The sequence below is a fragment of the Trachypithecus francoisi genome, unplaced genomic scaffold (genome assembly GCF_009764315.1).
Source record: "Trachypithecus francoisi isolate TF-2019V2 unplaced genomic scaffold, Tfra_2.0 Lachesis_group7, whole genome shotgun sequence".
In the NCBI taxonomy this organism is placed as follows: Eukaryota; Metazoa; Chordata; class Mammalia; order Primates; family Cercopithecidae; genus Trachypithecus; species Trachypithecus francoisi.
In genome coordinates, this window is record NW_022681472.1 from 54,111,020 (window position 1) to 54,124,183 (window position 13,164).

Genomic DNA, 13,164 nt, shown 5'->3' on the forward strand with positions numbered 1-13,164 from the left:
TCACGCTACTACACTCCAGCCTGGGCAAAAGAGCAAGACTCTATCTCAAAAGAAAAAAAAAAAAAAAGGTGAGGAATTAGCAAAGAATCCCAAATAATTACTTAAAAGTTTTATTTTGTTAGTTTGTTTTCTTGATATGTATGTGTGTGTGTGTGTGTGTGTATTTCTCCTTCCTTATATTGCATTTTTAGTGCTACCTCTTAGGAATCTCTCAGCAATGAAAGTGGTAATAGAAATTATGACAATTATATTGACAAAGCTTTGCATTTTCCAAAGTACTTATATATGAATTAATTTATTTGATCTTCAAAACTATCTTATATATTTGTCAGAAAAGTGAGGCTTAGAGAAGTTAAGTAATACTAGGTTGCCCATACAGTTGATAGCCAGAGTTGAATCCAGATCTGAAGTTATGAGAGTCAGTTTAATTTAGATCCTTTAATGTTGAGAGCTGTTTACTGCTTCTGGTAATGTTTAGTTGATAATGCGCTCTCTAAGTATATAATAAAATAAACTGTACATATTGATATTTTTATTTCTTCCTTTCCATAGTTACAACTTACATTTACTTTTTTCCTAAGCCTTACAGGCAAGAGTTATGGTGGAGTATGAAATAGAAATTTACTTTACCTTTTCGTACCTTTGTTAACATTTCTCATGTTATTCCCTCTGTATGTTCTCCTCCAAATTATTGGATGTAGCCTATGCCTGTCCTGCCCAGCTGTCAGAACCAATTCAAATGTTATCTCTGCTGTAAAAAATTCTCTCTGATCTTCTCAGCTAGAGAAGAACAGAGCTAAACCTGAGTATTTTGTCCTAGGGGACATTTCAGAATGTTTGGAGACATTTTTGGTTGTCATAACTGAGTGGGAGGATGTTAGAGGGATCTAGTGGGTAAAGGTCAGGAGGGATCTTAAAGATCTTACAGTGCACAGGGCAGCCCCTACAATGAAGAATGATCTGGCCCAAAATCTCAGCAGTGCTAATTCAGAAACACTTCTAAACTAAAGACTCATAGCATTATGGCACATATTCTTTTCTACTTAAAAAAACGTATTTATGAATATATTTTATCATGGACTATAAATTATTTCAGGACAGGGATTCTGTCTTAATCATCCTTTTATCACAAATATTCAAGATTAGTTTGCAAATCCCCCTTTATATCTGCATTCTGTCATTAAATACCTTAGGTTAATTTCATCATTATTCAACCATTAACTATAAAAGATGACAGATATTAGATAAAAGGATTGAAAGTTCCCTTAAGTCACTTGATAAATGAGAAAAATAATGTATCTAGGAACTAATTTTTAGTTTATAAAACTCAGGTATTGGTCATTTCTTTTCACCTTTTTTCTTTTTTTTTTTAATTATACTTTAAGTTCTAGGGTACATGTGCACAACATGCAGGTCTGTACATATGTATACATGTGCCATGTTGGTGTGCTGCACCCATTAACTCATCATTTACATTAGATATATCTCCTAATGCTATCCCTCCCTCCTTCCCCCACCCCACGACAGGCCCTGGTGTGTGATATTCCCCTTCCTGTGTCCAAGTGTTCTCATTGTTCAATTACCACCTTTAAGTGAGAACATGCGGTGTTTGGTTTTTCGTCCTTGCAATAGTTTGCTGAGAATGATGGTTTCCAGCTTCATCCATGTCCCTACAAAGAACATGAGCTCATCCTTTTTTATGGCTGCATAGTAGTCCATGGTGTATATGTGCCACATTTTCTTAATCCCGTCTATAATGATGGACATTTGGGTTGGTTCCAAGTCTTTGCTATTGTGAATAGTGCCACAATAAACATACATGTGCATGTGCCTTTATAGCACATGATTTATAATCCTTTGGATATATATCCAGTAATGGGATGGCTGGATCAAATGGTATCTCTAGTTCTAGATCCTTGAGGAATTGCCACACTGTCTTCCACAATGATTGAACTAGTTTACAGTCCCACCAACAGTGTAAAAGTGTTCCTATTTCTCCACATCCTCTCCAGCACCTGTTGTTTCCTGACTTTTTAATGATCACCATTCTAACTGGTGTGAGATGATATCTCATTGTGGTTTTGATTTGCATTTCTCTGATAGCCAGTGATGATGAGCATTTTTTCATGTGTCTGTTGGCTGCATAAATGTCTTCTTTCGAGAAGTGTCTGTTCATATCCTTTGCCCACTTTTTGATGGGGTTGTTTGTTTTTTTCTTGTAAATTTGATTGAGTTCCTTGTAGATTCTGGATATTAGCCCTTCATCTGATGAGTAGATTGCAAAAATTTTCTCCCATTCTGTAGGTCGCCTGTTCACTCTGATGGTAGTTTCTTTTGCTGTGCAGAAGCTCTTTAGTTTAATTAGATCCCATTTGTCAATTTTGGTTTTTGTTGCCATTGCTTTTGGTGCTTTAGACATGAAGTCCTTGCCCATGCCTATGTCCTGAATGGTATTGCCTAGGTTTTCTTCTAGGGTTTTTATGGTTTTAGGTCTAACATTTAAGTCTCTAATCCATCTTGAATTAATTTTTGTATAAGGTGTAAAGAAGGGATCCAGTTTCAGCTTTCTACATATGGCTAGCCAGTTTTCCCAGCACCATTTATTAAATAGGGAATCCTTGCCCCATTTCTTGTTTTTGTCAGGTTTGTCAATGATCACATGGTTGTAGATGTGTGGTATTATTTCTGAGGACTCTGTTCTGTTCCATTGGTCTATATCTCTGTTTTGGTACCAGTACCATGCTGTTTTGGTTACTGTAGCCTTGTAGTATAGTTCAAAGTCAGGTAGCATGATACCACTCCAGAAGGAATGGTACCAGCTCCTCCTTGTACCTCTGGTAGAATTTGGCTATGAATCCATCTGGTCCTGGACTTTTTTTGGTTGGTAGGCTGTTAATTATTGCCTCAATTTCAGAGCCTGTTATTGGTCTATTCAGGGATTCAACTTCTTCCTGGTTTAGTCTTGGGAAAGTGTATGTGTCCAGGAATTTATCAATTTCCTCTAGGTTTTCTAGTTTATTTGCGTAGAGGTGTTTATAGTATGTTTATAGTATTCTCTGATGGTAGTTTGTATTTCTGTGGGGTCAGTGGTGATATCCCCTTTATCATTTTTTATTGCGTCTATTTGATTCTTCTCTCTTTTCTTGTTTATTAGTCTTGCTAGTGGTCTATCAATTTTGTTGATCTTTTCAAAAAACCAGCTCCTGGATCCATTGATTTCTTGAAGGGTTTTTTATGTCTTTATCTCCTTCAGTTCTGCTCTGATCTTAGTTATTTCTTGCCTTCTGCTAGATTTTGAATGTGTTTGCTCTTACTTCTCTAGTTCTTTTAATTGTGATGTTAGGATATCAATTTTAGATCTTTCCTGCTTTCTCTTGTGGGCATTTAGTGCTGTAAATTTCCCTCTACACACTGCTTTAAATGTGTCCCAGAGATTCTGGTATGTTGTATCTTTGTTCTCATTGGTTTCAAAGAACATCTTTATTTCGCCTTCATTTCATTATGTACCCAGTAGTCATTCAGGAGCAGGCTGTTCATTTTCCATGTAGTTGAGTGGTTTTGAGTGAATTTCTTAATCCTGAGTTCTAGTTTGATTGCACTGTGGTCTGAGAGACACTTTGCTATAATTTCTGTTCTTTTACATTTGCTGAGGAGTGCTTTACTTCTATGTGGTCAATTTTGGAATAAGTGCTATGTAGTGCTGAGAAGAATGTATATTCTGTTGATTTGGGGTGGAGAATTCTGTAAATGTCTATTAGGTCTGCTTGGTGCAGAGCTGAGTTCAAGTCCTGGATATCCTTGTTAACTTTCTGTCTCATTTATCTGTCTAATGTTGACAGTGGGGTGCTAAAGTCTCCCATTATTACTGTTTGGGAGTCTAAGTTTCTTTGTAGGTCTCTAAGGACTTGCTTTATGAATCTGGGTGCTCCTGTATTGGGTGCATATATATTTAGGATAGTTAGCTTTTCTTGTTGAATTGATCCCTTTACCATTATGTAATGGCCTTCTTTGTCTCTTTTGATCTTTGTTGGTTTAGAGTCTGTTTTATTAGAGACTAGGATTGCAACCCCTGCCTTTTTTTGTTTTCCATTTGCTTGGTAGATCTTTCTCCATCCCTTTATTTTGAGCCTATGTGTGTCTCTGCATGTGACATGGGTCTCCTGAATACAGCACACTGATGGGTCTTGATTCTTTATCCAATTTGCCAGTCTGTGTCTTTTAATTGGAGCATTTAGCCCTTTTACATTTCAGGTTAATATTGTTATGTGTGAATTTGATCCTGTCATTGTGATGTTAGCTGGTTATTTTGCTCATTAGTTGATGCAGTTTCTTTCTAGCATCGATGGTCATTACCATTTTTTTTTTCTTTTTGAGATAGGGTCTCACTCAGGTTGCCCAGGCTGGAGTGCAGTGGTGCAATCTTGGTTCACTGCAGCCTTGTCCTCCCAGGCTCAGGTGATCCTTCTGCCTCAGCCTCCCAAGCAGCTGGGACTACAGGTGCATGCCACCACACCTGGCTATTTTATATATATATATATATATATATATTTTTTTTTTTTTAGTAGAGATGGGATTTTGCCATGTTGCTCAAGCTGGTCTTGAACTCCTGGACTCAAGCAATCCATCTGCCTCGGTCTCCCAAAGTGCTGGGATTATAGGCATCAGCCACTGCATCAGGCATTGGCCATTCTTATTTCTGAGTCCATACATCTTCCCCAAATGATTCTACAAACCACAATATATTAAAAAGGGTATAGAAAAATAGTATATTGGGAGAGATAGAATCCACATATGAATGCATTTAGAAAAACATTTAACCATGAAAAATTTGACAATGTTGACTAAAAACTCTGCTAGCAGAATCAAACCAAGGAGGAAAAGAAAAAGAGAAAACATTTTCAAGACATTATGCTCAAGGGAAACATGATCAGGGAAAACAAATGCTCAACATACCAACATTGGTGTCACATTTAGAGCTCGAAATTTTAAAAAAATATGATCTCCCTGGAAGAGGGGAGGCATTGTTTTATTTAAAGTGCCTGAAGTATTTGTATTCATTATCATATGTCAGCAGCAATTCAAACAGGATTCTGTCACGGAAGAAAATATGATTCTCTATAATGCTTCTCACCAATGATATGTCCAACAATAGCTGGAAAATGCAATACATAAATGATGGCTTTGCCATACATCAGAAATGTTTCTTACAGCCAGGAAGGCTACTGTCATTTTCCATTAATAACTGTATGTCCAAATAAAATATTTAAGAACAATGTTCTGTGCTACTTTTGGGAAAAGCCAAACATAAATTGTAGTTAGTTCGTGCAGCAAATTTTTTGTGGTTTTCATTTTTATACAATACTTTCTTGTAACAATATAACAAATATATCCTTTGAAGTGTGGTAGCCTATTAGGTAACACAGATGTTTTCATTCAATTTTATTGTGTTCATACAATTTTATAACATTAATATTATTATAAAGACCCATTATAAAATATACAAATGCTCAACATACCAACACTAGTGTCACATTTAGAGCTCAAATTTAAAAAAAAATATGATCTCCCTGGAAGAGGGGAGGCATTGTTTTATTTAAAGTGCCTAAAGTATTTGTATTTTAATGGGTTATTATAATAATAAAATATATGAAATTATAATTCAATGCATTATAACAATATAATCCATTCAATTGATTAATATAATAATCCATTCTAAATTATTTTATAATAATTCATTATAATTATTAATTGATAATTTGCTATAGCAAAAATTGATCACGTTTAGCAGTGTTCACAATAGAAATGGAAGTATTTCATGTGAGAAGAGATGGCAGCTCCAAGACAGAATAATGCTTGTCTCTAAATGAGACTTACACCCATTTCAGTAATTTGTTTCCAGTTTTTATTGCACATACTTTTTACGGATAGTATTATTTATTTCCTGATCAAGCAATGCTACAATTACATGAATTAAATAATTACTTACCTAGTAAATCTGAGGCTCTCAAATTGTCTTTCAGAAATGTAACAGAAATAATGGCACTACCTAGAAAGAAAATGGCTATTAGTGGTAGTTCCAATATAAAAGTGTCTATTATGCAATGCCTTTTGAAAGAAGTTAAGCAATTTGTGTTTTATGCCTGATGAGCTATGTCCTGATCAGAGATATTCAGCAGTTGTGGCTGTAAAAAGGCCTTTCTTCCCCCTGTGGCTGAGGATATGTGGAAATTGGCATGGTTTACAATGGATGTGGCTGAGATAGTGTCTTGTATATTGTGAGGTTTTAATAAAAGTTTACTAAATGACAGAACAAACGAATAGAAAGAAAGAAGAAAGGCAGAGCAGGAAGGAGTAGAAAGACAGGAAGAGATAGAAAGGAAAGAAAGAAGGATGGGGCAGGGTGCAGTGCCTCATGCCTGTAAGGCTCAGCACTTTGGGAGGATCACTTGAGTCCAGGAGTTCAAGATAAGCCTGGGCAACATAGTGAAACACCCCATCTCTACTTAAAATACAAAACATTAGCCGGGCGTGGTGGCATGGGCCTGTAGTCCCAGCTACTGGGGAGGCTGAGGTGAGTGGATTTCTTGAGCCTGGGAGGTTGAGGCTGCAGTGAGCCATGATGGCACCACTGCACTGCAGCCTCAGTGACAGAAGGAGATCCTGTCTCAAAAAAAGAAAAAAAAAAAAAAAGAAAGAAAGAAAGGACAGGAAGAACTTTAAATATGTGCTAAACTGAAACTCATGATTTCCCAGCATCTCCTCCCATAATTCCTGTTCTGACAATTCCTGTATCTACTTACTAACACCAGAATCCCAGGACTTCTCCTATTTGTCTTCTATTTGACGATCCACATCCAACAGGTCACTGGGTCGAAGTCTGTAGTCCAGTCTCTATTTTTTTCTTTTTTTTGAGACAGGATTTTGTTCTTTTGCCCAGACTGGAGTGCAGTGGCAAGGTCATACCTCACTGCAACATTGCACTCCTAGGCTCAAGCGATCCACAGGCTCATGCCACCCTCCCAGCCAATTAAAATTTTTTTTTGTAGAAATGGGGTCTCACTATGTTGCCCAGGCTGGCATCAAACTCCTGGGTTCAAGTGATCTTCCTGCCTCGACCTCCCAAAGTATTGGGATTACAGGTGTGGGCCACTGCAACCAGCCTTATTTCCCTCTCTGTTAGGTCTGTTCCCGAATCTTCATTCCTGTGATCACCAGCCCTGTCCCTGAGGAGAAGCTCAGGGCAGCTTCTCCTCTGGCTTAGACCATTAGCTTCTCTCTGACCTCGCATTTCCCCCTTTTCCCCTTTCCCCATACCACCACCAGAGTGATCACTCTGAAATGCAAATCTGACATAAATACACTGCTTTCAACCCCTAAGTGGCTGGTCTACAGGACAAAGGCCACACTACCAAGCTGAACACTCGAAGAGCTATGATTTTGCTTCTGATGCTTTGGTTACATTTGTCTTTATTTCTTTGATAATCTGTAGCCCCACCTTACTGAAGTAATTATAATTCCCAGAATCCACCATGCAGTTTCATGCTTAATGGCTTTTACATGTTCAGCTCTGCCCCTGTCCTTGTGACCAGCTCTAGACTCAAGTGTCACTTCTGGATTCCCCTGGGTTGAGCTGATCACCCTACCCTTATGCTCTGATTACCCCTGTATATAGCTTTTTCACTACACCTCGATTTATATGCCTGTCTTCCCCTGAAAGTCCATCAGTTCCTTTTAATCTGAGATATGTCTTCTTATTCTTCTAAGATCTCCAGTGAGTAGCTGTATCCAGCACATAAAAAGTGTTCAATAAATGCTCATTAAATGAAATGAGACAGTATGGGATCTCAGCCTTGCAGCTGTTCTCTTTCCCATTAGTGACACTTCTGGACTCTCTCCCATACAGTCGATCCATGGTCTGCTACTGTCACCTCAGGTATCAGGGTTAAACTGAACCTCTCTGAGTTGTTCCTCTTATGGGGCCATTTCTCTATGAGTATAGGCACGGGAAAATCCAAAATTGTAATAATACAAAAAAAATGCAACATAATATATGCTGTAAATTTTTAACAAAAACTATTTGCTGTTTGTTTTTTAAAAGCAAAAGTACAGGAAAGAAAATTGTCATAAAATAATATCATCCTGTAAAGAAAATTGCCGTTAATATATTGGTGTTTTTATTTCTCTTCAGTTGAGATCTAACTTTAGTGGCAAATTTATTTTCTCAGTTTCCTCAGTCAACACATTACAATTTGCCATGTCATCAAGAATTCTTCATAGACATAATTTTAATGTTGGTATAATAATCCATTAAACAGATGGTGTGGTTAAATTTGAATGTGACTATATCTGATATTCTGGCAGTTTATTGAAAACAAAATAAGTCCACACCAGAAACCCTCATGCAGGATAAGATGGGATGCTATTTGTCTCTCTTGGTTTTTTTTTTTGTCTCAACTTAGCATTTTCTCATTCTGGTTGATCTTTGTCCTTCAAAACTTTTCCTGGGCAGGTTACTTATAGGAAAGGAAGCTTCACACAGAGTAAACCAGGCATGGGAAATGCTCATCAAGCATGAGTTTGAGTGTTGTGGTTTTAAAACATTAAAGCAAGATTTTCTGTAGATAAACTAATGCATGACTATATGGCTCATTAAATTAAAAAATGAATTTGGGATAGGTATAAAAATGTATACAAAATTTCTATTTCAGATTTGAACCAAAATAATCCAGGGAAACTAATTTCACATGGTAGAGCTTGAGAAAAGGTATTAAAAACCTGAACCCCTACCCCACCCTCCAATCCCAGACTTCCTGTGTAATTAAGTAAGGGATGTGTCTAAGTAGGAGATAGATTAGCAATAAAAATAGGTGAAGTGTCGCTGCATTAACACATCCCAAATGTGTTCCATTCTAACAATCCTTGAGGTGACCATTTCACAACAAAGGATTATAGTAAGAAGGGAAACATTGCTTACATGGAATGAGGAGATTTTAAGCTAGTAGGAGACATAGACATAATCCACTCCAGGTTCTAAACTTGACAATTGGGAAACTGAGGTCCAAAGAATTTGTTTGTCTACTCACTGATCCATCCATTTAAAACACATTTACATTACAGCAGAGCTGGAGCAGGCACCCATATTTCCTTACTCTCAGTCCAGAGCTCTTTCTAGTACACTATACCCCATTGGCTCCCTTGAAGTAAGAAAGCATCATTTTACTTTTCTTGTTGCTAAGCCACAGTTTCTTAATACATTTACTTTCATAAGGAAGAGTGGAAAATGTTATATGGGAAATAATTTCATTGCTAAAAGCAAAAAGGACATGATTGGTAACGAAAAACTGGAAATACACTACTTGTATCAAATTATATCAGTTGCTATAAAATAATTGTCAGAATTTTATGAAACATAAATATGCTACTCTTCCTTTCTGAAAGATAATAGAAGTCTAATGCACTTCCATATTCAGCCAATAACATTTTTTTTTCTGTTTTAAGAGAACATGAGATTTTCTACAAAATTTTTAGGTAATAGAACAAAAAGATATTTTAGTTTTATTTATCTAGTAAAAAAGGCAATAAAAAAGAACATTCTATTAAGATGTATTTACTTTCAACTCATTTATCTTGCAAAACATGCTAAAATGAGAGCTGTGCTGAGCAAAAAGGCAGTATTGAGCAATAGCTAATAACATGACTTTTAAGAAGAGTATAAATTTTTCAAATGAGAAAAACGTAAACTGAAGTACTCTCATCTATGTTTGTTATCAGAGGTCTGTCAAGCCCAACACTTTTTAGTAGTTGCTATAACAATAACCATTGCCTAATGAACACCTAGAAAAGGGGGAAATCTATTATACTTTTATTCCTATAGCAAAATTTAATGTTCAAAAATAGAGCATTTCAAGATTAATCATTTAAAAAGCATGAAAACAGTTTTCACATGGTGAAACTACAGTTATGACTGGATATTTACTTAAGCAATCAATTGTGTGTGCATTTTTGGTTTGAGACATGTTTGGGCAGAGACTCATGAATGCTTTTCCCTCTGGCCTTCAGAAGACACTGGTTTACAGAGAGTGCTCACTGATCTCGGTGCTTTATTAAAAAGTACCTTTTCAGGGGGGAAAATTGATGTAAGAAAAACCAGGAGAAAGATGCGAGCTCTCCTAAGCACATAATAGTCCTAGCAGATTAATCAAATGTCCCTGCTTCAGACAGGCTATTTTCCCAGTCAAAACTCACTGCCCATAGTCAGTGAACTGTTATTCTTGGCAGGTGGGAAATGTTCATAAAATGTGACACCCTTTCCCCGTAAGCTTATCAACAAGTGATGGCCATTGCAGTTACCCAAGAATCATCTTATCTTGGGGCCGATATACAAAATTTGCAAAAGGGGGTCTAATCTGAGCTGAGCTGTCTTCAACTCATTCTTATTTCATTATCCTTAAGGAAATGCTCGGTTGGAAAGGCTGAGGCTGATTCACGAGGATGCTGGGAGGTGGAATACGGACAGGAATTAGCCAAAAAGACTTCCCTACTGTTTTGTTACTCAGAGTATCACTCCAGGTGAAAAGAAGAAGGTCCTATTGAAGAACTGAAGTTCCACAACACTGCCTAGGTGGCTGGGTCCTGGGCTGGGGTATAGAACACCTGGGTTTGAGTGTTGCTCAGTCCAGAACCAGCTATGGAATACAGCACATGTTAATACACTAGCCTCGGTTTTATTTCCTCAACCAGTGAAAGGAAGCATTTGTGCTTCATCCTTTCTAATTATTCTCCTTGCTTGAACATTTTATAAACAGTCAGTTACTAGAAATAAGAGTGCATGGATCAAGCTGTGCTCTTTGTGTTTTCCCAGGTGGCTTTCAGTATTTGAGGGAAAAGAGACAGGTCCTCTGTTTTCCAAGATGACCATGGTCTATGTGTGCAGGTATAACTGAAAGCACCAAGATTTGACACAGCATCTTTCCTTTACTTAGTGATGATACGTGTGAACAGGTATACCCACCAGTAGGCAAAGAAACACAACCCCGGTGGATAAATGAATGGGCAGGAACACAAGGAATTCACAAATGAGAGCAGACAAACACATACGGGAAAGTCCAAGTCATCAGTAATAAAGATAATTTAGAGTCAGGTGCTCTTTTCCACACGCAATTTTAAGACTGAGTATTGATAAGGAAGAAGTAAAGTCAGTACACCCTCACATTGCTAGTGTCATTGTAAACTGATGCAAACTTTCTGATGAGTGATTTTACAATATCTATCAACAGCATCAAACAGTTCAAATTCTTTGACCTAGTAATTCTGCATCTGTGAATCTGTTCTAAGGAAGCGTTCCAAAAAACTGAGAGTCTCAAGCCTAAAGGTGTCAATTGCAAAATTATTTTTCATAGTGGAAAACTGGAATAATCTAAATGTTCAGCAATAATCAGTAGAATATTATGCAGCTAATAGAATTTATTATGGAAAATTACATAGTGATATTAAAAATTTTATGCTATTATGTTAAAAGAGGTAGAAAATTATATTGATACAATGATTATGACAGGAAAATTTATACATAATAATGGTGGCTGAATATTCTACTTATTAAGGGTTTGACATGGAATAATTAACTCTTTCTATCCTCTCAACATCTCAGTGAGATAGTTGGCATTGTTATGCTCATTTTATAGGTAAAAAAGCTGAGGCTTGGAGAGTTTATGTTTATTACACAATGTCACACAGTGACTCCAGAGTCAAGCACTAGACCACAATGGCCATAATGCATTAAAAAAAAATAAAAGGTGAAACGTAATACACCATTGGTATACCATGGTATAAAAGGCGAAAGGTAATGTACCATTGATAATATACCAGTTTATCAAATTTCATTTAGACAGGAGGAATAAGTTTTAGTGATCTATTGCACAGCATGGTGGCCAAGTTAACAGTAATATATATTTCAAAATTCCTAAAATAGTAGATTTTAAAAGTTCTTTTTTTTTTGAGACGAGGTGTCCTTCTGTTACCCAGGCTGGAGTGCAGTGGCGCAATCACGGCTCACTGCAGCCTCAACCTCCTGAGCTCACATGATTCTCCCACCTCAGCCTCCCAAGGAGCTGGGACTATAGGCAATACCGTATACTAAAAACTAGCCTGGCTAGTTTTAAAATTTTTTGTAGACACAGAGTCTCACTGTGTTGCCCAGGCTGGTCTCAAACATCTAGGCTCAATTGATCCTCCTACTTTGGCCTCCCAAAGTGCTGAGATTACAGGCAAAAGCCACTGCACCCACCCTAATTTTTATTTATTTATTTATTTTTTAAACGGAGCCTGGCTCTCTTGCCCAGGCTGGAGTGCATTGGTGATCTCGGCTCACTGCAACTTCCATCTCCTAAATTCAAGTGATTCTCCTGCCTCAGCCTCCCACGTAGTTGGGACTACAGGAGTCCACCACCATGCCTGGCTAATTTTTGTATTTTTCATAGAGATGAGGTTTCACTATGTTGGCCAGGCTGGTTTTGAGCTCGTAACCTCGTGATCCTCCCGCCTTGGCCTCCCAAAGTGCTAGGATTACAGGAGTGAGCCACAGCACCCGGTCTTTTGCCTAAATATTCTTAACCACACAAAATGAGAAGTAGATGAGATGATAAATATGTTAATTAGCCTGATGTAATATTTTTACAGCATATACGTCTATCAAAACACTACACTGTACCCCGTAAACATATAAAATTATTTGTCAATTAAAACAATTTTTAAAATTACATTAAAAAATAAAAAATTTTGAAAAGATAATATGCCAAAATCCAAAGGGTGGTTCTGTAGAAGTCATGGGGGGGTGGGGCGGGGGAAGACAGCAGGAATACTATCCATAAGGGGAAAGGACATACAACCTTCTTCTAGTCTTTCCTCTGGTGCAAAATGGTACCTCCATGGAGCAGTCTAATGTATTTAATGTATCCAGTTGCCCTTGAAGCTCTAATGCTTTAAGTTCAGGAAGCTTCTCAGCAGCAATTGCAGTGGACTGATTCCTATTGGTGAGTCATCTGTTCTCCATGTGGCTATTAAGTGTCACTTAGGTTGGCAATCAAAATGGAAATTCATTTAGGTTGGCAATCAAAACGGAGATTCATTTTGATCAAGGTTCACATAAGGAAACCTACACATGAGCAT

At 37.3% G+C, this 13,164-nt stretch overlaps 1 protein-coding gene across 2 annotated transcripts in view; it reads right to left on the reverse strand.

Annotated features, from left to right (window-relative positions):
- Window positions 1–13,164, reverse strand: part of NIPAL2 (NIPA like domain containing 2) — a 99,176-nt gene that overhangs the window by 43,091 nt on the left and 42,921 nt on the right. For both annotated transcript variants that reach the window (XM_033202680.1, XM_033202679.1), the window contains exon 4: window positions 5,987–6,046. In XM_033202680.1, the coding sequence (XP_033058571.1) occupies window positions 5,987–6,046 (60 nt within the window). The remainder of the gene's footprint in view (window positions 1–5,986; window positions 6,047–13,164) is intronic.